The following is a 25,019-nucleotide window of genomic DNA, read 5'->3' on the forward strand; positions in this document are numbered from 1 at the left end:
GCTATGAAGCTGCCAAATCATACCAAATAACACGTAAAAATACACAGCCGATATAAAGTAGAAATAATGTATGTACAGTGTAGTATCACTTACGGGAATCGGGAAGACAGCTTGTCGAGCACACTGATGATGGTGTGTTAAACTGAGTGCAGTGGCCCCCACCCTCCAGGCCGCCGACCAATACATTGCCGCGAAGCGTGCAGAGGTACAGTGGAAGCCGGGAGGCACACAGCACATCTTTAAGAAAAAAGCCGAATAAACATGCTAATTAATAAGGTGCCGCCCAGCACGTAATTGTCGGCCCAGATCAGAGGCGATTGCTGCTTTTCTCGCATGCTAATTTTTTTATCGCGCTGCTTTTTTTTCGTAACAGTGAAAACACCTTCTGTTAGTGAAAACAGGGAACTAATGTAGGTCTTTCATAACAGTGAGGTTTTGTAAAGCGACATTCGAAAAGTGGGGGACACCTGTATTCGTTTTCATTTGTGTATGGAAAGGAAGAAATGTTCTTGTCTGGTTCTAGTGGCCAGTGTTATGCAGTGCTATTTAAGCTAGGAGTTACCTAATAGTGAATGGATGGGATGTACTATTCTGTTGTTTTAGAATCTTAACTATCTGCAAAATAGTACAGAAATCTTGCTGCACATTGTAACATTAATAATGTCGAGGCTAGTATTTTAAATGAGTATTTGTTTTACTCAATGTTAGATGCAGATGTATAGATTAAAATTATATCAGTGTTCCCCAACCTCCGGGCCGCAGACCGATACATTGCCGCGAAGAATGCAGTGGTGCAGCGGTAGTCGGAACGCACCCAACACATCTTTAAGAAAACAGCCGAAATAAACAAGCTAATTAATTAGGTGCTGCCCGGCGCGTAAATGTCGGCCCAGATCAGAGACGACGCAATTGGCAATCGCCTCTGATCTGGGCCGATATTTACATGCTGGGTGGCACCTAATTAATTGGCTTGTTTATTTCAGCTTTTTTCTTAAAGGTGTGCTGGATGCGTTCTGGCTACCGCTGCACCACTTGGCCCAGAGGTTGGGAACCACTGAATTATATGGTCAGTTTAATCATAGAGTACATTTTAATAATTACAGTGTTTGTCGTGGCTCAGTTGATAACATTGAGTTAAGAGGTTTGGTTGGACTCCAGAGCCTTCAGTATAAGCATGCTGATACTCAGTAGTACTGAGAGTGCTGTTCCCTCAGATGAGATGTTAAACCATTAAAAGAGGTGAGACACGACGATGCTTTACAGGCAGCAAGCAAATCTACTAACTATTAATTACACTTTTTCTGGACGATGGTCACTGCTTTCTGAAGCCTGTAATTTCCCTTTAGGAATTGTGCTTTTGAACCAACTGAATGACCTGGCACTTTTTTCTGGTATCCTGAAGGATCCATTAAATTGGACTCTTGAGAAGAATGCAGGTATGGCCACGGCCGCCATTGCTGGAGTGGACTTGGGACTACATCGATGTGGCAGAGCCTGAGCCTGGGCCTGGGGCTGAAAAATGCGCTGATGTTTCGTCTTTGTTGGAGCAGGCTTGGGGTCAGATCGAAGCAGTTGGGTCTGGGCCTGAGAGCAAAAACAAACCGACGCTTGGTCAATTTGTCTCGAGCCAGATTAAAAAGATGAAGGCGTCAAGGATAAACTGGTGTTAAACACTACTCTGTGAAGTTTACTTGCCTCAGTGCTGAACTTTCGTCGTGGCTGTGGCCTACAGCCATCAGGTTCCTGGACCAACTGCAATGCTTATAACTGGCTCCATGGCAGTGGACTTACTTGAGGACGCTGTGGTTAATTTTCTGTGTGTTATTTCTTTAATTTTTTATTTTTGCACGATTTGATCTTTTTCGCACATTGTGTGTATGACGGTCTTTGTTCTGTGGGATTTGGTGGCTACCAGCAGGAAGATGAATCTCAGGGTTGTGTAAGTATGGATACTTTGATAATAAATGTACTTTCTACTTTGAACTTTAAATTGAGGATCAAACTGCCCACTCAGGTGATTGTAAAAGGTCCAGTATGATGTACACTCAGTAGCCCCTTTATTAGCTACATCTGTACATCTACTCGTTCAGGCAAGTGCCTAATCAGCCAATCTTATGGCAGTTTAAAAGCATGCCAACATGGTCAGTGGTTCAGTTGTTGTTCAGATCAAACATTAGAATGGGCACGAAATATGATCTAAGTGACTTTGATCATGGAATGATTGTTGGTGCCAGACAGGGTGGTTTGAGTAACTCAGAAACTGCTGCTCTCCTGGGATTTTCATGCACAACAGTCTGAGTGTACAGAGAATGGTGTGAAAGACAAAGTTCTGTGGGCGAAACCACCTTGTTAATCAGGCATGTCAGAAGCAAATGCCTAAACGTTTTCATGCCGACCGGGAGGTGACAATAACTCAAATAACCACAAGTTACAACAATGGTGTGCGGAAGAGCATCTCTGAATGTGCAACACATTGAACCTCGAAGTGGATGGGCAACAGCAACAGGAGATCACACCGGCTTCCACTCCTGTACATAATAAGGTTGCCATTGAGTCTGTGATGGGAGCACTCAGTTGGTCATGCAACACTTGTAAATTGGGAAATATGATTAATACAAAAGTTTAATGAAAATTTTATCAGAGCTAGCAGTTTATTAATGTGCTGGGATTAGATCTATGGTGGTGTATTAATATGTAGGGGACTAGTTTCCAGTGTCGTTGCCAACCTTCATCATACAAACAACACTTAAAAAATGGATTATCTGGTCATTATCGCATTTGCTATTTGAGAGTGCTTGCTAGGTGCTATTTGAAAGCTACTTGAATATGTTCCCTTGCATGGCTGTAGGATGCAAACAACACTTTATTGATGCGCTTTTCTTATGTCTCGGGAGAAAGTTAATGAAATTTAAGTGTTACCAAAATTTTTATGAGTTGAGGTTTTAAAGCATTTGGAATCAATGTGAGGTAATGTCTGAAAATTATCATCTGCAGGAAATGGGTGATGAAATCCAGATAAAATTTGATGGTAACCCACATAAACTAAAGTCTTGTGTGTGCATTCACAGACTATTACAGAAGATAGCAGGTATCTGTGGTAGTTTTACTTTCTGATGCAAGCAAGCCTAATTGTGGTTTTCAATTCCTTTCAATAAGGTTTGATGTGTTCTCGTACAAGAACATCTGCTCTTCCTGGTATCCCTTTAGCCCATGTGGAGTCAATTTAAATAACTACAGAAAAAGGAGGAATTTGCATGTTTGCTTTCAGTTTTCTTGATTCATTTCTATATTCATATACAGAAAGAATAATGCCCTTTATATGATTAGCCAAGGGAATTTTGCATGTTTCTTAAAGCATCTTGTTATTCATTCAAATGATCTTGGGTGATATCCAAGCACAATTTAGGAAAGTAAATTAGATCCTTCCCTGTTCCATGTGGGTTATCTAAAGAATAATTTGGATTTAATAACACCTTTCACTTCTGCCATGTCACTCCTAAGTTTTATACCAACTGTGAAGTACTTTTCAAGTAGATCTTTGTTAGAATTGTAGAATAATTAGATAATTCCATCCATTTACATACCAGTAAAAGGAAGGGGCCATTTAGCATCTCTTGTTGAGGGCATGATTCTGTGTGGTATTTCTCCCACAGGTCTTTGTTATTTGCAAATTGTTTAAAATGAGCATTCTGACCTTGCAGAATTCCATGATTCTGTATTCCTGTGTGTAAAGTGTTTATATATTTATTGAGATACAGCATGGAACAGGCCCTTCTGGCCCTTTGAGCTGTGCTGCCCTGCAATCCCCAAGTTAACCCTAGCCTAATCACGGAACAATTTACAATGACCAATTAACCTACCAACCGTTATATCTTTGGGAAGTGGGGGGAAACCAGAGCACCCAGAAGAAACCCACTGGGTTACGGGGTGAAAGTACAAACCCCTGACAGAGAGTGGCGGAAACTTATCAAGCCGTGCCTTTTGCACGTTCAATGCAATTTGCTTATTTCTATTTGTTCAATTAGTTTGCTTTAATAACTTAAGTTCAATCACACCATAACCTTTTAATCTCCACAGATAAACTCTAGAAATCCTCTTCTCAGTCCCTGAACCAGGCTGAAGTGTTTGTTCCATTGCGACAGCCATACACATACAAAAACTTGAATTTGAATTGGTGTGTGGAGACTTGACTCAGTTGCACAAAAATTGTTCCCGGACAGTCACAGCTGTCCATTTTCAGGAGCATCTCCAGGCTCCTTTAAATCTTAGTATTCTCTGATTTCCAAAATTTCAAATAATTTTGTTATTTGTCATCTACTTCTCAACCTTTCAACCAGTCACTAGAGTAAGTTCAATGCAGTGAAAGGTGATTTTCATGGAGCCCATAAAGTAAATGAAATACGTTTTGATTAATGAGAACCATGTTTTCATCTTCATTTCCATTTCATTTTGATTCACCTATATAATTAAGTTTCTTGAAACATTATATTGTGGTTAATTAAATCCTCATTTTGTTGGCTATATAATATCCACACTCAGGCCACAGATTACTGGTTGCCATCCTTGGGACCAGATGTGGGCCTCAGAATTTATTCTGTGACAAAGTCTTTCACTATGCTGTTGTGAACTATCAAAAATGGATCATTGACATCTAATTTTCCTTGATTGTTGTTTTACGTGACGAAAAGAGAATTGAAACTACACTGCACAACTGATTTTCTCCTCAATTTATGGGCTCACATTTTGACACTACAGAATATCGTTGTCGTCACCTTCACATGGTGGCATGAATTAACTGCAGGGTATTGTTCTATCCTGATATGTTCTCACCACTGCCTGTAAGGAACCTGTATGTCCTCCCTGTGACCACGTAGTTTTCCTCTGAGTGCTCTGGTTTCCTCCCACAATCCAAAAACATACCAGTAGGAAGGTTAATTGGTCATATGTCAGTGAAAATTCAGAAGATGTTTGCTTTCAATAAAATTCTGATAGTTAAAAAAAATCTGGAGTATATTTACTTGCGTGCTTGAGGGGAGTGCATTAAGTTATGCCAGTGTAATTGCATTGGATAATACCCTGTTGATTTTAAGTTGTACTCAACATCAAAATTGTATGTTTTGCTGCAGGTCACACCAGGTGGTAAGGCAGACCAAGCAAATATCGGGGTAGGAGATACTGTTTTATCCATTGATGGAGAAAATACTGAAGGAATGACTCATCTGGAAGCACAGAACAAGATCAAGGCCTGTGCAGGGATCTTGAAACTTTCCCTGGGGAAGTAAGTTGGAAGTATGCTGATGCAGAATGGCATGTAACTTTCATGAAAATTATCATGCTGATGTAGGAATGCTGCATACCTTGGTTCCTCATGATCCAGTGAGCTGCTTATAAACGGAGATAATTGTAATTTGGCACCATTATGTGCCTTGTGGTTGAATATGACAAATGACCTTTTTTTAAATAGTTGAGAACAAAGATCATTTGTAAACTTCTGCTCAATGTGGAGGAATTCTGAGAAAGAACTTTGCATGATTTAACCAGAATTTTTAGGGTCATGGAGGAGTGTTAAAATGGTAATGGATATACTTTATTTCATAATTGTCTTACTATGCATACAGATTAATATTTCAAAGTGTTCTGTTACGTAAAGATGTTTTCAAGCTTGTATTTTGCACTGTTTTATAGCAACATTCTAAAACTTAGTTTACATTTGTGGATTTGTCCTTCTGATGATAAAACAGTGAAGATGGTGACAAGTTGCTGTTGGTTACCTCCCCTTGACCACAAGATCTAAATACATTTTATAAACACAGCTATTTAGAGTTGATTTGTAATTTAAATAACTGTGTAGCATGTTTGTAAAAGGAATAAGCCGAAGATGAACTAAACACTTTAAATTTCATATAATAAGTAAAAGCAAAAGAGAGGGCATATAACACAGCAAGGATTAGTGGGAAGTTAGAGGATTGGAAAGCCTTTTAAAAACCAACAAAAAACAAACTAAAAAAGGCATAAGGAGGAAAAAGATGAAATATGAAGGTAAGCTAGCCAGTAACACAAAAGAGGATACCAAAAGATTTTTCAGATATGTAAACAGAAAAAAAGAGGTGAAGTAGATATCGGACTGCTGGTAAATTACACTGGAGAGGTTGTAATTGCGGACAAAGAAATGGAGGATGAACTTAAATCATATTTTGCTTTGGTCTTCACTATGGAAGACACCAGCAGTATGCCAGAAATCTGTGACTGTCAGAAGTGAGTATAGTTGCTATTACTAAGGAGAATGTGCTTGAGAAGCTGAAAGGTCTGAAGATTGGTAAGTCACCTAGACCAGGTGGACTACGCCCTAGGTTTCTGAATGAGGTAACTGAAGAGATTGTGGAGGCATTAAGTTTTGATCTTTCAAGAATCACTGGATTCTGAAATGGTTCTGGAGGACTGGAAAATTGCAAATGTTATTCCACTCTTTCAAAAGGGATGGAGGTAGAAGAAAGGAAATTATAGGCCAATTAGCCTGACCAGTAGTTGGGAAGATGTTGGAGTCCATTACTCAGGATGAGGTTTCAGGGTACTGGGAGGCACATAATTAAATAGGCTAAAGTCACCATGATTTTCTTTAGGGGAATTCTTGCCTGGCTTATCGGTTCGATTTTTTTTGAGGAAAGTACAGGCCGGATACACAAAGGAGAGTCAATGGATGTTGTTTACTTGGATTTTCAGAAGGCTTTTAACAAGGTGCCACACAGCTTTTATAGATATGTAAAAAGGAAAAGACTGGTAAAGACAAATGTAGGTCCCCTGCAGACAGAAACAGGTGAATTGATTATGGGGAGCAAGGACATGGCAGACCAATTGCATAATTACTTTGGTTCTGTCTTCACTAAGGAGGACATAAATAATCTTCCAGAAATAGTAAGGGACAGAGGGTCCAGTGAGATGGAGGAACTGAGTGAAATACATGTTAGTAGGGAAGTGGTGTTAGGTAAATTGAAGGGATTGAAGGCAGATAAATCCCCAGGGCCAGATGGTCTGCATCCCAGAGTGCTTAAGGAAGTAGCCCAAGAAATAGTGGATGCATTAGTGATAATTTTTCTAAACTCGTTAGATTCTGGACTAGTTCCTGAGGATTGGAGGGTGGCTAATGTAACCCCACTTTTTAAAAAAGGAGGGAGAGAGAAACCGGGGAATTATAGACCGGTTAGCCTGACGTCGGTGGTGGGGAAACTGCTGGAGTCAGTTATCAAGGATGTGATGACAGCACATTTGGAAAGCAGTGAAATCATCAGACAAAGTCAACATGGATTTGTGAAAGGAAAATCATGTCTGACGAATCTCATAGAACTTTTTGAGGATGTAACTAGTAGAGTGGATAGGGGAGAACCAGTGGATGTGGTATATTTGGATTTTCAAAAGGCTTTTGACAAGGTCCCACACAGGAGATTAGTGTGCAAACTTAAAGCACACGGTATTGGGGGTAAGGTATTGGTGTGGGTGGAGAATTGGTTAGCAGACAGGAAGCAAAGAGTGGGAATAAACGGGACCTTTTCAGAATGGCAGGCGGTGACTAGTGGGGTACCGCAAGGCTCAGTGCTGGGACCCCAGTTGTTTACAATATATATTAATGACTTGGATGAGGGAATTAAATGCAGCATCTCCAAGTTTGCGGATGACACGAAGCTGGGTGGCAGTGTTAGCAGTGAGGAGGATGCTAAGAGAATGCAGGGTGACTTGGATAGGTTGGGTGAGTGGGCAAACTCATGGCAGATGCAATTTAATGTGGATAAATGTGAAGTTATCCACTTTGGTGGCAAAAATAGGAAAACAGATTATTATCTGAATGGTGGCCGATTAGGAAAAGGGGAGGTGCAACGAGACCTGGGTGTCATTATACACCAGTCATTGAAAGTGGGCATGCAGGTACAGCAGGCGGTGAAAAAGGCGAATGGTATGCTGGCATTTATAGCGAGAGGATTCGAGTACAGGAGCAGGGAGGTACTACTGCAGTTGTACAAGGCCTTGGTGAGACCACACCTGGAGTATTGTGTGCAGTTTTGGTCCCCTAATCTGAGGAAGGACATCTTTGCCATAGAGGGAGTACAAAGAAGGTTCACCAGATTGATTCCTGGGATGGCAGGACTTTCATATGAAGAAAGACTGGATGAACTGGGCTTGTACTCGTTGGAATTTAGAAGATTGAGGGGGGATCGGATTGAAACGTATAAGATCCTAAAGGGATTGGACAGGCTAGATGCAGGAAGATTGTTCCCGATGTTGGGGAAGTCCAGAACGAGGGGTCACAGTTTGAGGATAGAGGGGAAGCCTTTTAGGACCGAGATTAGGAAAAACTTCTTCACACAGAGAGTGGTGAATCTGTGGAATTCTCTGCCACAGCAAACTGTTGAGGCCAGTTTATTGGCTATGTTTAAGAGGGAGTTAGATATGGCCCTTGTGGCTACGAGGGTCAGGGGGTATGGAGGGAAGGCTGGGGCGGGGTCTGAGTTGGATGATCAGCCATGATCATAATAAATGGCGGTGCAGGCTTGAACGGGCCGAATGGCCTACTCCTGCACCTATTTTCTATGTTTCTATGAAGTTGCTTAATGATAAAGAGCCAATGCTATAACAAGAAAGGTACCAGCATAGATAGAAGATTGGCTGACTGGGAGGAAGCAAAGAGTGGGAATAAAGGGGGCTTTTTTCTGGTTGGCTGCTGCTGACTAGTGGTGTTCCACATGGTCAGTTTTAGGAACGCTTCTTTTCACCTTGGATATCAGTGATTTGGATGAAAGAATTCACAAATGAGAGAAAATCTACAGATGCCAGAAATCCTAGCAACACACATAAAATGCTAGAGGAAGTCAGTAGGCCAGACAGCATCTTTGGGAAAGATGATTTGGGCCGAGAACCTTCACCCTGATGAAATGTCGACTGTACTATTTTCCATAGATGCTGTCTGGCCTGCTGAGTGTGTGTTGGATGAAGGAATTGATGGCTTTGTGGCCGATTTTGTGGACGATAGGAAGATAGGTGGAGGGGCAGATAATGTTGAAGAAGCAGGGTATCAATTAGGCCTCTGCTGGAGCACGAGAGGTTCTAGCACCACATTGAAATATGTAAGCCTTCAAAGAGAGTGTATAGATGCACTTACTACCATACTGTTATGTGGAGAGACTAGCAAGCTGGCATTATTCTCCTTGGTGAAGGAAATTAAAAAAAGTTCCAGCAGAGGTTCTCAATATCATAAACATGTTTACCAGATAAATAATGTTAAAGATCTTTTTAGTGGAGAAGGACTGGTAGCCAGACAAATTAGATTTAATTTTGCAAATGAATCAAAAGCAGTATCTGAAAATGTTTTCTTATGAGATATTGTTGGTGAAATATGCGATCTGAAAGAGGCGAGGGTGAATTTAGTGGTAAATTTCAAAGGAAATGAGATAAATATTTGAGGGGAAAAGATGAGCTGTGGGGAAAGAGTAAAGGAATGGAGATTAATTGAATAGCTCTATCAGAGAGTTACCATATGCGCAGTGAACTTACCACCTTCCTGGGGTGTTACCATTTTGAGATGCTTTGTGGGTTAATATCTTTTTAACTTTTTTTTTTCCTCTAATGGGTCATGTGCCAGGAGTAGTTTGTAAAAGAGTAGACGTATTTTCTAGGCCTAAGCTTTTCACCACAGTGACTGATAATTCAGCTTAAAATCAAAATGGATACCAGTGATAATATTGGAATTTATTTTGCAGGCAATATTCATGTATGGAATACATTATATTTCTGTCAGAATTTAATTCTGGCAGTATGATGTCATCAATGTTACTGTTGGGTAACTCCTGGCATGGAAGCCCAATAGAAGTTCAGCTTTGTTTAATTTTTGTGCACGGCTCTTGGCTACCAACTAACTTGGCCGGCCTAATCATCCAGTTATTACTTCACATGATAGCATGAATTTACCACAGATTATTCACTATCCCTATTGCCAAAAAAAGGTCTTCATTTTAAAATATTATGAGAAGTTATATTACTTTATTATCTACAATACACTTTGCATCTATCAATTAGCAACATGCATAAAGATTAGATTGGTTGATAAGGCAGTACTCTAGAATATTGTACTGAGGTTTAAGTTTAGATTGTATGTTAGTTCTGTGGAAGGATCTGAGCTTAGTCTTCTGATTTGTGGCAACCGATTAAGTCTTTTCAATCAAGGAGGAGTTTCAAGACTCAATTAAAATGAATGATGATGGTTTGACAATGGGCCAAATTTTGCCATAATAGCTAGCAGGCCCAACTGTCTGTTGAGAGCGTATCTTTAGCTTCAGAGCTTTCCTGTGTGATATCCCACAGTAAAGAGAACTTATTTAAATGCACTGCAAAAGACAAAAGTCTGCGGTGGGCAAGAAAGTTCAGACTTAAATGTTTGCTCAAGAGAGTTTAGCTGGTGACCCATAGAATCAGCTAAATTTCTGTTTCAAATATGCTCTTTACTGCTTGCAAAAATGAATCGGTATTGCTTTATTGCTGTGAGGATCCAAATTTAATGCCAAGAGGATTTTTGACCAGTTGGACAGATCCCTAGTAAAGTTTCTCTGCCCAAGTTAAGAAGAGCAGGAAGTAGAGCTGTATGGATCGAAATGAGGTCCAGAAGCCATGGTTGCTATTTGGTGATGTGAAAGTTATTAGTCCTTAATGTGTTCAACTTGAGAAATTGTGTATGGGTGAGTTTTTGGGGTACTGCAAGTCTATGTCTTTATTGATGCTTTGTTGCATGCTTGAGTGCTCAGTGGAGGGTGCTGATGCTTTCTTGCTGGTGGGGGGGTTGTTGCTTTGCTGTTGCTTGTGCGTGGGAGTGGGAGTTGGAGGGGCTTCACTGTCATTCATTCTTTGGGGCACACCTCTGTTTTCGCCTCTGCGAAGAAAAAGAATTTCAGGATGTATGTTGTATGCATTTCTCTGACATTAAATGCACCTATTGAACCTCTCATTCTATTTTCCGTTATTCTTCTATCAGAAATTTAAATGCGTTCTTGAAGTTTTCTTTGCAGATGTAAGAATCAATGCAACATCTGATTACAGATACTCAAAACTCTCTAGTTTTAAAGTGAGTGTCAGGTACAATGTTGATGTACTGCATAGGGTTTGAAGCCAGTAATTTAGAACTGCAAACTGTAGCATGGCAAACTCCAGGGATGGGATCATGAGAACTTATTCTTTTATTGCAGTGTAGAGTATTTGTCAAGGTGCTTTAACAACAGTTTTGGTTATCTAAGTTGAATTTTTTTTTCCCTTCAAGCTTTAACATTTATGAGGCATTTTAATTCCCTGTAAAGTTTCATAGCAATTTTCAATAGAGTACAAAATCACAGTTCACCAGTGTTTGGCTAACTACAAAAGTGATATGTTTGAATACAGGAAGCATCTGTTTTGTCGGACATGGATAGAGAATTAGGCATTTATAAGGTACTTGACATCAACATAATAGAACTTATTTTCAGCTGGAAGATATTAACCTAGCATTTTTCTTTGGTCATGGGAGTAGTAACTGATGTTCAGAATACTGTAGCAGACATGTTTTGCGTAACTCCAACTGAAAATGTAATGCTTTAATAATGTTAAAATGGTATGCTCTACATACCCATGTGGGGATGTTGTAGCATATTTCTATAGTGAGGTCATTTTAGTTTTCCAAACCATAAGGAGTTTATGCACAAAGTATTATTTCATCTTTTAGAAAACTTGAACTGACAGTGAAATCCAGACTTGAAGTACTGAAAGGCAGTTAACGTATGTCCTATGTTGTGTTGACAGCTGTAGGTGGTAGAAGCTTTAATGTCGAAAAACCATTGAAGGATAAGAAAGAAACCATAATAATGTTGCTTCAGATTTGTTGTTACTAAAACTTTGGTCAATATTCGGATATTGAAATATTGATGCTAGAATTCCTCACTATAGTGTTGTGATCATCCGAAGTTTTGATCAGTGAAAAGTTGACATTGGTACCTATTATAAATTAATAGGCAATTCAAATTAAGCCTTATTTGTATTTGTATGTTGGCTTTTATTTTGTTCTTCTGTTCTGTCACTCTTCCAATATTTTTTCCAGCAATGGAACAATTGATGCAGGCTGAAGACTTTTACTGCTTCCTGGTAGCCAAACTATCTCAGTATTACTGAGTTATCTGACTAGTAGCTTTCAATGTTGAAATAAATCAATTAATTTAAATTTATCCAGATAATTATTTATATTGTTTTCTTTAGTTCCTTGCACATTAATTCAACTTGCTGTAATTAATTATTTATTGCACAATAGTACATCATATTGAAGTGAATTTCAAGAAGTACGGATGAAAACTTTAAATTTCATATAGATAAATTAGAACTACTCATATTTCTAATTAAAATATTCTAAATTTCTATGAATCATCTGAGGAAATAATGTTACTGGAGCTCGAGGGCTTGAGTTTAAAGGAGAGACTGGATAGGCCGGAGACCTTTATCCCTGGATTGCAGAAGGCTGAGGGGTGACCCTATAGAGCTTTATAAAATCTAATAAAATATAGAGGGTAGGGAAGTTTAAAACTTGAGGTAATAGATTTAAGATGAGCAGGGAAAGAGATAAAGGAGACTTGCAGGACAACTCTGTTATCAATAATGTCATCTTTAATATTGGCAGTTTCCCAAATAAATCTTAGTTAATGGGAAATTATGCTTTGTAGCAGTTTTTCATTGTATTTTAATTTTTTCTAAGTCAACTGTAGGGAAATTAAAGGTAGAGTTTGCCTTTCAGTTTTAATCAAAATTCACTTTCATGGCTTGTCCTTCCAGAAATCCCTTTACATCTGTTAGTTTTGTTTTGAATTTTGTATAAACATTAAAAATAAACAACTACAAGTTGGTCTCCCAGGAGTCTCATCCCAACTGTATAGATTTTTTTCCCATCCCTGTATTCCGTACTCACTAGAGTTGCTAAATGAACTTGCAAGGAATTAATTGACATATAATCTATGTTTTTTTTTAAATTTTACTTTGCTGCAGATCAATTCAAGTTCTTTTCTTTTGCAATCCTTTGGTGAGGAGAGAAGAGTTTAAAATTTGATGCAGAAGTCTTACTCCTTGCACATTTTCTTTATATTCTGACTGCCCCCCCATGTCCACCTGTTCTGGATTATCTATACAATGTAGAATAGGGAAACCACACTTTCAATAAAACATTCATGGTTACAGTATTGTGATGCTTTTGAAGTTTATATGATCAAACTCAAAATTCTGGAAAAGTATGACTTCCATAGACCCCAGATAAAGCAACATTAACAATTCAGGGGACTGAACAACTTCAGTCCTGGAGTTTTTTAAATAAAGACATTCTGTCAATTTTGGGGGTTAATTTTTATTATTTAGTTGAAATTAGATTCATGCTTGGCTCACATTTTGATAACATTATTTATATTGCAAGACCGGTGATTTGATAGCTGACACAATACTTTCCAGGAAGGGTTAGTCCATTTTCTTGGAACCACTATGTAATGTTGAATGGCTGCCAAAAGAATAACGGAAACATTTCTTGAACTTAAACATGATCTTTTGTGTCGCTAAATAAAAACAAATGAATGTTCAAATCAGTTTTTATAATTATAAACATTACTTAACATTTGTGTCACATCCACTCAAAATCCTTTTTCTTTTATTAGCAAAGCTGGCAACGTGGATTTGGTTTTCTAATTAGAATGCTGAAATGTGTCTTGCTATTTATGAATCCCTATTTAGCTGAGTTCCATTTAAGTGTGGAATGTGGTTTGTATTTCAGCAAAGAAGTTGTTAAGGAACAATATCAGTTGTCTCTCAGCCAGAGTTGTTGTTCTGCAAGAAGCCTTAAATGTTTTAATTAAGTTTTTACTTAATTCGCCTTTTCACTATTTCATTACAGGCTGTAGAGTTTTCACACTTAGATATGCTAAAGAAATAGTTGTTTAATATAAAAAGAAATTGCCATTTTGTTTAAAGTAAATACTAACTCTACCAATTCAGATGTGCAGTTCAATTATCGTTTCTATTAATAGGCAGAAAATGGTGATTGATGGCTGCATTTGTTAGTTAAGGAATTTGATTGCCCAAAGGATTTTGCACCAGTAATGTCATTGATTGCTTAAAACATTTTGCACCAGAAATATCATATTTTGTGGCATTCATAAAATAGAACGTAGAAGGGTACAACACAGTACAGGCCTTTCAGCCCACAATACTGTCCCAACATTTTAACTTACTCTAAGGTCAATCTAATTAGCCCTCCACTTTTCTTACATCCATCTAAGAATCTCTTAAGTGTATATGTCTCTGTCGTCACAATTGACAGCACTCTCCATGAACTTGCCACTCTCTGTGAGTCAAAATAAAAACTTACTTTGACACCTCCCCCAATATATTTCACCAGTCACCTTAAAAATAATCCCCCCTCATGCTAGTCATTTCTGCCCTGACAAAAAAGTCTGTGGCTGCCAGTCTTATATATGCTTCATCTTGTACACCTCTAGCAAGTTGCTCTTATCTTGAGAAATGTCCCAGCTTGCTTAACCTTTCCTCATAAGACATGCTCTCTAATCCAAACAGCATCCTGCTAATTCTCCTCTGCACCCTCTCTAAAGCTTCCTGTAATGAATACAATACTCTATGTGTAGTCTCACCAGAGTTTTAAAGAGATGCAACAGTTCTTTGTGTCTCTTGAGTTCAGTTCTCGGCTAATGAAGGTTAACACACCATACGGTGCCTTAACCGTCCTATAAGTTTGTGGGATCTATGGGTTTGGTCCCCAAGATCCCACTGTTCCTTCACACTGCTAAGAAACCTGCCTTGTACTCTACCTTCAAGTTTGAACATTTAGTGTATTACTTCACACTTTTCTAGATTGAACTCCGCCCGCCACTTCTCAGCCCAGCTCTCATCTTATCAATGTCCCATTGTTACCTATGACGACCTGCTACACTACCCACAACACCACCAATCTTTATGACACCTACAAAATAGAAACCCACCTTTCCACTTCCTTGTCTGATTTATTCATAAAAATCACAAAGAGGAGCGATCCCAGAACCGATCTCTGTGGAACACCACTGGTCATGCACCTTCAGACAGAATACACTCCACCTGCTACCACCTCCTGCCTTCTGTGGGCCAGCCAATTCTGACTCCATGCCTCCTGACTTTCTAAATGAGCCTGCCATGGGGAATCTTATCAAATGCCTCACTAAAATCCGTATGTACCACATCCACTGCTCTGCCTCCATCAATATCTCACTTCTCCTCAAAGAATTCATTCAGGCTTGTGAGGCTTGATCTGCTCTTCACAAAACCATGTTGATGATACCACTTCTCCAAATGCTCATAAATCCTCTAAGAATCCCTTAGAATGGTTGCGCCCCCCCACCCCCCACCACCAACTGTAACCTATTACTTGATCAGCTTCATTTCCTTATGCCAGATCCATTATGGCTTCTCCAGACAGCTTGCCCACATTTTAATTCCTTCTTGGATACCCCACAAATTCTGCTAAGGAGGTGCCAAATAATGTTGGGGAAGTTGACATCTCCTTTGGCAACAACCATATTATTGTACTTTTTGAAAATCTGTTTCTTGATCTGCGCCTTGCTATTTAGGGAGTGGGGTCTATACAATACTGCTGATAGAATGATTGCTCCCTCCCTGTTTCTGATTCCTACCCACTCTGACTCAGTAGAAAAGCTCTCAGTGATGTCCTTTCTTTCGCAGCTGTGTTACTATCTTTCATTAGCAATGCCACTCTCTATCTCCTCTTTTACCTCCCTCCCTGTCCATCTTGAAGCACCTAAACCCTGGCACATCCAGCAGCCACTCCTGCCCAGAAATTCAGCTTCTACCTGGCTCCCTAAATTAGCTCTTCAAGGCTTCATCCCTTTTCTTACCTTTGTTGTTCGTACCGATAAACACCATGACTTCTGACTGCTCGCCCTCCCTTTTAGTAATGCTGTGGACCCAATCTACGATGCCTCCGACCCTGACACCTGGAGTGGCATTCCATTTGGGAGTCTCTTTCACAGCCACAAAATCTCCTGTCCGTTTACCCAACTGTTGAATCCTTTATCACCACTGAATTCCTCCTCTTCTCCCACTTCCCTTCTGAGCCACAGTGCCAGAGACCTGGTCACTGCTGCTATCTCTGATGGGTCAGAACCGGAACAGGATCTGAAGTGGTACTCTTGCTATTGAGGGGACCAGCCAGTGAAGTGTTCTGCACAATCTGTCTATTCCCTTTCCTTCCCCTGACAGTCAGCCAACTACTAGCCTCCTGCAACTTTGGTGTAATTACCTTCCTGTAGCTCCTATCACCTCCATGATCTCTCAGATGAGCTATCTTTCTCCATTGTTAAAATACATTTCTCATCAGTTGAGCATGTAACCACTTGCCTATGTGTCAGAGTTATCTTTACCGGCTCTAGACTTTGAGAGTGAACAAGCTAGAATCATTTTATGTGTGGTGATTAAGATTCAATTTGGATCAGCCTGGTTGAGGTGTGTTTTTAAGAATAAATGCAAATTAATTGCTGTGAATATTGTAAAAGCAGGTTCTCTTACAAGATGTTACTTTGATTACTGTGATCTGGTGCAGAGTCTTTGGCAATTCTGCAAATGATGACATTTGATTAGCTAGATTCCAGTAGAGTGAAGGAATAGAAGAAAATGTTGGACCAAAAAATGATCACTCTTTATTTAAAAACTCTCCCAGAAACGAGGGCAAGGTTTGTCTCTTTATTGCTACTCCTTACATGCTGGAGAAGTGGTCTGCTGAATGGGAATGTAAATGTGTTAGATGGTGAAGGTTCTTGAAGGAGTGTATACCTGGGAGGGCAAATGCCTATTTTTCTTGTTATGTTGTGGTTGCATTACTATGCCTCTCTGTAGAAAGGGCATAAAAATGCTGTAGAATGCTATACGGGATACTTTAAAGGAATATCTAAAATTGTATTATTACTGAAAATCTTATTGCAATCTGGATGAATGTAATTGAATGATATTTGCATTTGTGAATTGAAAAGCAAAGTGTCTGCTGGATGTGCCAGGGCTTAGGTACTTCAAAATAGACAGGGAGGGAGGTAAAAGAGGTGGCGGAGAGTGGCTTTGCTAATGAAGGATAGTATCACAGCTGCAGAAAGAATTTTATGGTATGTAAGACAGTGATAATAAACCTGATTCTGATGCATTATTGTGGCTGGAAATTTGTTCAAGCAGAGAGGCTTGGGCAGTGGGAAATACTTTCACTGATTTAACCATACTGTAGTGATACACATCATTCACTTCTGTCCTAATTGTGCAGGTCTCTGCATGAATATTTGAAGTCATTTGATGCAAGAGGGCAGAACCGTGGCTTTATTTCATTGAGAAGATTTGGTACACTACCAAAGACTCTTGCAAGTATCTATAAATCTATAGTGGCGAGCATTCTGATGAGATGAACTACAGCCTTGAATGCAGTTTCCAAAGCACAGGATCAGGAGAGGCTGTAGTGGGTTGTAGGTTCAGCCAGCTCCGTCACAGGCACTACCCTCCTCACCACCAAAGTAGCATCAAGAGGTGATGCCTCAAGAAAGCAGTGTTCATCATTACGGACCTTCACCATCTGTGTAATACCCTCTTCTCATTACTACCATCAGGAACGAGTTAGAGGAGACTGAAGACCCACACTCATCTATTAAGGAACAGCTTCTTTCCCTCTGTCATCATATTTCTGAATGGTCCATGAGCTTCATTATTTTTTTGCACTATTTATTTATTTTGTAACTTCTAATGATGTCAGTTCTTTGGCACTGTACTGTTGCTGCAAAACAATTAATTTTATGGTATGTAAGACAGTGATAATAAACCTGATTCCAATGCATTATTGTGGCTGGAAATTTGTTCAAGCAGAGAGGTTTGGGCAGTGGGAAATTCTTTCCCTGATTTAACCATACTGTAGTGATACACATAATTCACTTCTGTCCTGATTGTGCAGGTCTCTGCATGAATATTTGAAGATAACATGTCTTCTGTTTTGTGATGATGGAATGCAAGTGCGTTCTGATAATATTGTGGCATAAAATGTTAATGTAAAGATAATTGGTTTGGAAATTAAGTTGTTTTCCATTTGTGTATAATGTCGCTTTCTAAACCATCTATGATTTTTGTTTTATTTTTAATTTTAGAGTAGTTGCCATTGGCAAAAGCCTCTGAACAGTGTACCTTTTCCTAAATCACGTTCTGATGATAAACATAGCAGTTATTGTCCTGGCTGTTAAGTAGTACAAAATGTTTTGGCATATTACCAAAATATTTTTGTGGTAGGTGAGAGTAAGGAACATGTCTGAACCAGATGACCCTGTGATGCATTGAGCTTCTGGTAGTAGGATTTAGGGTAGTGTTCATTGGGGAAGTCACAGATTAGCCTATGCTATTGAACAAACCCTTTTACCAACACTCCAAGTGCAGTTAGTAACTGAGTTGAAATCTGCCTATCTTCCCCCCACCAAAAAAAGAATTGGTTCTATTCTTGAAGGTATATTTTACATTTTAACCTCCTCATCTGTTTGCCAACACTTCATTTTAAAATCTCTGTATAGTCTAACACAGTTTAATACTTCAGGTTGTGTTTGTAGAACTGAAAGCCAAAAGATAAAAATGTTTATAACGCTAGATAAGAGAATTGGTATTAGAACCTGTGTTTTTTAAAAAAAAATCAAGTGAAGACTAATTTGATGAGGAAGATGCTACTCTGGGGAAACAGGGCAGTGAAGAATTGGGGAAAGCACAATGGTCTTTCAGTGGAACAATAAATAAATAATAGGAGAGGGAAAAAGAAGTAGAGCTGCATTGTGATAGACATTATTCCCTTGTTAACCAAGCTTACTGGAAACCTTTTGAGCTTTAAGACTCAACAGTTAGAGTGAAAATTATGAAATAAATGCCTTCATAAAACCTTGTGAGCATAAGACACCTGAAGCACCTTTGCTGGTTAGCCAATCTACTGTCTGAAGAAGATTGCCTTACGTAGTAATCATCTTAAACAAAGTGCAACTAATAGGGAATATAGTGATGGGTTTCAATAGGAATCCAGATAAATGCAGAAATTTATTGGCTTGTGATGAGTGACTGGAATGTTTATAATGTGCTAATTTGAATGCAATCACTACTGAGCATCACACAGATAGTAAAGCCTGTAAGTGGGTGTGCAGTGGAGAAGTCACTGAAAAACAATTGCGAGAATCCCAAATAAACACTACAATTGCGAGATATAGTCAAGGTGAACAAAACCCTTTCTGACAATCAAAGAATTGTATGTTTTTGATTAGATTAACCTCAACATTATGCTAATTTTTGCACAAGCAATTTAAAGCAAAAAATCCTTTACCTCCTTTTGGATTATGGAAAGAAACAAAAAGCTGGAGATACTGAAAATATTCTGTAGATCAGGCAGTATCAAGGAGTGAGAAGCACTATTATCAGAGTGAAGCACTATTAATTTTACTGGACCTGGCTTGCAGCTCACAGACTAATTTACCCACACTCACTGTTCAGATAAAGAATGATCACTGGCTCACCAAATTGTCAAATCAAATCTTGAGTTTTAACAGTGAACCAGCTTCAGATGGTGAAATTGCAGAGGCTCCCTCCACGTTTAAAACTATTGAAGGTTAAATAGTCGTAAAGAGAAAAGTTACACAAGGAAATGATGTGGAGTAAACACAAATATGGTAATCACAACAGTAAACCAAATTTTTATATGAACTAAATAATTAAGAAATTATTTGCCTTCCCCTTTCACTCTTTATCCATGTATTTAGAATACTACCTGAAATGAATGTGGTGGGGGGGAGGTCTCTAATCCTGTGGTAGCATGCTGATACAGAAGAGAAGAAATAGTTTCCCCAGAATAAAGGAGGGGAAGCCCAACAGGGCCACCGTAGCCAAGATCAACAATGAAGTGTGGTAACTGCTGTGGTGTCATCTGTCTCTCAAGTTTCAGAGCCCGACGTCATTCAGCAGTGTATGTTCAGAGGTTAAAGTGCATTTGATAGTAATATTGGACACCTTTCAAAGATTAGTTGCCTTTCCTTATTATTTTATTGCTCTGTCTGAGGCACTTAACTAACTGTAATTCATTAAAAATACCTTCTCTTAGCTAAAATTTTTGTTTATGTTGTACCCAAGTTGTTGGGTAATGTCTTATCTTGTCTCTATTACTGGTGAGGTTATATATTTTAAAAAAAGAACCCCCCAAAAGGCAAAAATGGGATTCTACAGCATGAAAGGTAAAATAGTCATTTATCCTGGTGACTGTTAAGATTAAAATACTGCAACCGAAGCTATCTTAGAGCACTGGAAGGTTTCCCCGTGGTCTGTTTCCTGTTTATAGCATTGCGCACATTAACAGTTTCCTGCTGACTTATCAGGGTGTTGGAGCATAATACGTGTACCAATAGTTGCAAATTGTGTCTTAATCACTCATTTTGCAATTACCTTACATAAAAATGCACAAAAGAAAATAGGAACCGATCACCCAGCCTCTCATTTCTACATCCTTGCGCTGTTCAATGTGATAGGCTAATCTGTTCTAGTCCTCAATTCCTTAATCTTGTAAAAATATATCCAACTTCAATTTAGTTACAGTACATCCAATGATCTAGATCCAGCCAGTGCAACCCTATGGTTCAAAGTTCTAAGTAAATTTATTATCAAAGTACATCTGTCATCGTATATTACCATGAGTCATTTTCTTGCGGGCATTCACTGTAAATATAAAGATGCACAATAGGATTAATGAAAATCCATACATAGCAAAGATGGAGAAGCAACAAATGTGCAAAGATGACAAACTCAGCTAATACAAAAAAGAGGAAAAACCCAAAATAATAAATGAGCAATAAATATGAAGAACATGAGATGAAGAGACATTGAAAGTGACTCCAGAGGTTGTCGGAACCCTTTAATGATGGGGCAAGTGAAGTTGAGTCAAGTTATCTCGTTTGGTTCAAGAGCCATATGGTTGAGGGGTAGTAACTGCTCCTGAACCTGGTGGTGTGGGTCCTGGGCTCCTGTACCTTCTTTGAAGGCAGCAGTGAGAAGAGAGCATATCCTGGATGATGGTCGTCCTTGATGATTGATGTTGCTTTCTCGTAGCTGTGGTCTGTGTAGGTGTGCTCAATTGTGGGGAGGTCTTACCCCTTGTGGACTGGACCGTATCCACATTTTTTTTTTTGGTAGGCTTTTCTATTCAAGGGCTTTGATATTTCCATACCTGGCTTTGATATAACCAGTCAGTATACTCTCCACTGAGCGATGAAGAAGTTTGTCAAAGTTTTAGATGTCATGCCAAATCTTTGCAAACTTCTAAGAAAGTTGAGGTGCTGCTGTGCTTTCTTCGTAATTGCACTTGCACCCTGGAACCAGGACAGATCCTCTGAAATGATAGTACCAAGGAATTTCAAGTTGCTAACATTCGCCACCTCCAATCCCCTGATGAGGACCGGCTCATGGACCTCTGGTGTCATCCTCCTGTGGTCAATAATCAGCTCTTTCATTTTACTGACATTGAGCGAGAGGTTATTGTTGTGGCACTCAGCCGGATTTTGATGATGATTCATTACCTCCTTTGATTTGACTAACATCAGTGGTGTCGTCAGCAAGCTTAAAAATGTCGTTGGAATCATAATCCAGGTTTGTTATCACTGGCATGTGACATCACAAGTATAAAGCGAGTAGAGCACGAGTTAAGCTCACTGCCTTGTGATGTACCTGTGCTGACAGAGATCGTAGAGGAGATGTTGTTGCTAATCTTAACTGACTGGAGTCTGGAAGTGAGGAAATCAAGGATCCAAGTAGCTCCTCAGCAGGAGTTTATATGTTTAATCACCAACATCTCAAAGCACTTGATCACAGTGGATGTAAGTACTACTGGATGCTGGTCTCAGCCACTGGTGTGACTGAACCCTACTTGAAATGGGTGAGTAACTCAACCTGCTGAAGCAAGAAGTTAAAATGTCAGTGAACACTCCAGTCAACTGACCAATTTAGGCTTTCAGTACTCAGCCAGGTACCCTGTTTGGGCTAGATACTTTTTCGTGGTTTGACCCTGTTAAAGGATGCTCTCATGTTGGCCTCAGAGATGGAAATCACAGGGTTGTTTGCTGCTTTTGGAGTTTGTGAAGGTACCTCCATGTTTTGTCCCAGCAAGCATAAATGGTATTGAGCTAATCTGGGAGCAAAACCTTGTTGTCTCATATGTTGCTTGATTTTACTTTAGTATTTGATCCCTGCCACAACGGTTGATTGTCCTTCTGTGATTCAGGTTTGGTTTGGAATTGTCACTTTGCATATGAGATGACTTTCTCAGAGTTTGTAACTGGATTCCTTGTATTTTACTTGGTTGCCAGACCTGAATGCCACTGATCTGGCCCTTAGCAGATTGCCGATCTCTTGGTTCATCCAGGGCCTCTGGTTGGGGAAAACTCTGAATGATTTTGTGGGGATACATTCATCCACGACAGACTTTATTGAGTCAGGTCCTCTGAGTCCTTGAACTAGTCCACCAACACCGTAGCCACTCCTGGGCCTTCCATAACCATCTCTTTCTTGCCCTTGCCTCTGGTGACTTGCTGTTTACCCTCTGCCTGCATGCAGGTAGGAGGAGGACAGCCAGATGATCAGATTTCCTGAAATGTGGTTCAGGTATGGAATGGTAGACATTCCTGATGGTAGTGTACTAGTGGCTTAATATGTTGGGAACCCTAATGCTGCAGGTGATATGTTGATAATAATTATGCAGAGATTTCTTCAAGCAAGCTTGGTTAAAGTCCCTGGCAATGATTTGAAAGGCATTGGTGTATGCTCTTTCTTGTTTTCTAGTTGCAGCACTCAATACATCAAGTGCTTGCTTAACATCTGCCTATGGCGGTATGTAAACTGCAGTCAGGATCATGGAGGAGAACTCTCTCAGTAAGTAGAATGGATGGCACTTAATCATTAGATGTTTCTGGTGGGGAAAACAAGAGTGCAACAAGATTGCTAGGTCTGAGTATCAAGAAGAATTTATCATGAAGCACAGACAACCATTTCGAATCGGGGATCAAGAGGCCCTTCGGTCTGACCGTTGTATTTGGCTTGTCTGGAGTGACCATGTCTCTGTGAAATAGAGAAATAAGCAATTCTTCATTCCCCTCCTCTCCTGCAATCTTGCCCTTAGGTCCCCTTTCTTGCTTTGCAGTGACTGTATAATTGCTAACAAGAAGCTGGATAGGGGAAGTTTTACACCCTATTATTTTAATATGGCTTGGTGTCCTCCCTTCCTTCCTCTCTAACGACCATGCTGATGGACTTTCATCTGCTTAAAGATGCTGTACTTGTATTAGTGAAAGTCAAGGTCATTGACTCCTGCAGGAAATTGTAAAATCACTAGTTCGTGTAGGCCAGTGGTTCCCACCTTTTTTTTTAATGCCACGGACCCTTACCATTAACTGAGGATCCATGGACTCCTGGTTGGGACCACCTGGTTTAGGCAATTCAGAAGTATATCATTTAAAGGGAAATTACAGGCTGCAGATTATAGTTCAGAAGTATATCTAGAAGTTTCAAGAGCTGGCACAAAACATCGCCTTGTATTACCATCACCATCTTGAATTCTCTGGTATGGAGAATGCCAGGGATTCGGTATCATATGCACTTACCCTCTCCTTTATCTATTAACTATGACTCTTATTCAAGATATTGTAACCATATCAACATCGAATCTGTCCATGCACACTTGGATGTTTTTCCACTAAGGTCCTCTCTCATTCTTCCAAACTGCAAAGAATACAGATATAACTTATTTTAGTCAGTTGAGGTGACACAACCCTCTCATTCCTGGATATTAGCCTGGTGATTCTCTGTACTGTCTTCACTATTAGTGTACCATACTCCAGTTATAACCTTCCCAACACACTGTATAGTTGTAATAGAACTCTATTTTTAAACTCCACTCAAGCATTAAATGCCATTACACCATTTGCCACCCCTATTATTTAATGCACCAGCATGCTTGAATTTCTTTCCTTCCCTCTCTACTCCAATCATTCATAGTCTTGCTCCAATTAGATAATTTGCCTTTTGATTCCACCTACAAAAGTATATGATTTTGCAGTTTCTCCACATTAAACTTCGTTTGCCAAGCTTTTGCCCAATCATACAACTTAGCTACATCTTACTGCAGAGTCTTAATATCCTCATTGCAACATATCCTCCCAATGGTTTTCATCAGCAATAGACTTCAGTGTTTTATACCACTTTCTTCACCAGCATTCAGGGCCCCAAATCATCCTTCCAGGTGAGGCAACACTTGGCTTGTGAGTCTGTTGGTATCATATACTGCTCTGTTATTCCTGGTGAGGCCACCTCTGTTGGTGAGACCCGACATAAATTGGGGGACTACTTTGTCGAGTACCTTCACTCTGTCTGCCACAACAGTTGGGATTTCCTGATGGCCACCTATTTTAATTCTACTTCCCATTCCCATTGCAACATGTCGGTCTTGACCTCCTCTACTGCCACGATGAGTCCACTCTCAGATTTGATTATCAACACCTCATACATCGCCTGGGTACCTTTTCCTTTTCCTTTTCCTTGTCCATAACCTCGCACTAGTGCCCCTCCTCTTTCTCCTATGATCCATTTTCCTCTCCTTTAGCCATTTTCCACCTACCACCACCCAGCTTCTCAACATATCCCCTCCTCCACTCACCCACGTAGCCCCTCTCCTAGTCTTAGCTTTCACCTGCCAGCTTAAACTCTTTCCCCTTCCCAAACCCACCTTATTCTGGCTGTTCCCCCTTTCCTTTCCAGTCCTGATGAAGGGTCCCAACCTGAAACATTACCAGTTAATTCCCCTCTATCGATACTGCCTGACATCCTGAGTTCCTGCAGAATTTTACGTGTTGCTGTGCAATATTAATAGTTGGTTTGTAACTGGAGCCAGTATCAAGGGGCAG

At 39.7% G+C, this 25,019-nt stretch overlaps 1 protein-coding gene across 7 annotated transcripts in view; it reads left to right on the top strand.

Annotated features, from left to right (window-relative positions):
• The window catches only part of pdlim7 (PDZ and LIM domain 7), a 144,899-nt gene that overhangs the window by 30,313 nt on the left and 89,567 nt on the right, over window positions 1-25,019 (top strand). For 6 of the 7 annotated variants that reach the window (XM_063053427.1, XM_063053426.1, XM_063053428.1 and 3 more), the window contains exon 2: window positions 5,127-5,278. In XM_063053427.1, coding sequence (XP_062909497.1) covers window positions 5,127-5,278 — 152 coding nt within the window. Of the gene's footprint in view, window positions 1-5,126; window positions 5,279-7,373; window positions 7,390-25,019 lie in introns of all 7 variants that reach the window. The other variant, XM_063053432.1, reaches the window with a different exon arrangement.

The sequence above is a fragment of the Mobula hypostoma genome, chromosome 7, assembly GCF_963921235.1.
Source record: "Mobula hypostoma chromosome 7, sMobHyp1.1, whole genome shotgun sequence".
Taxonomy (NCBI): Eukaryota; Metazoa; Chordata; class Chondrichthyes; order Myliobatiformes; family Myliobatidae; genus Mobula; species Mobula hypostoma.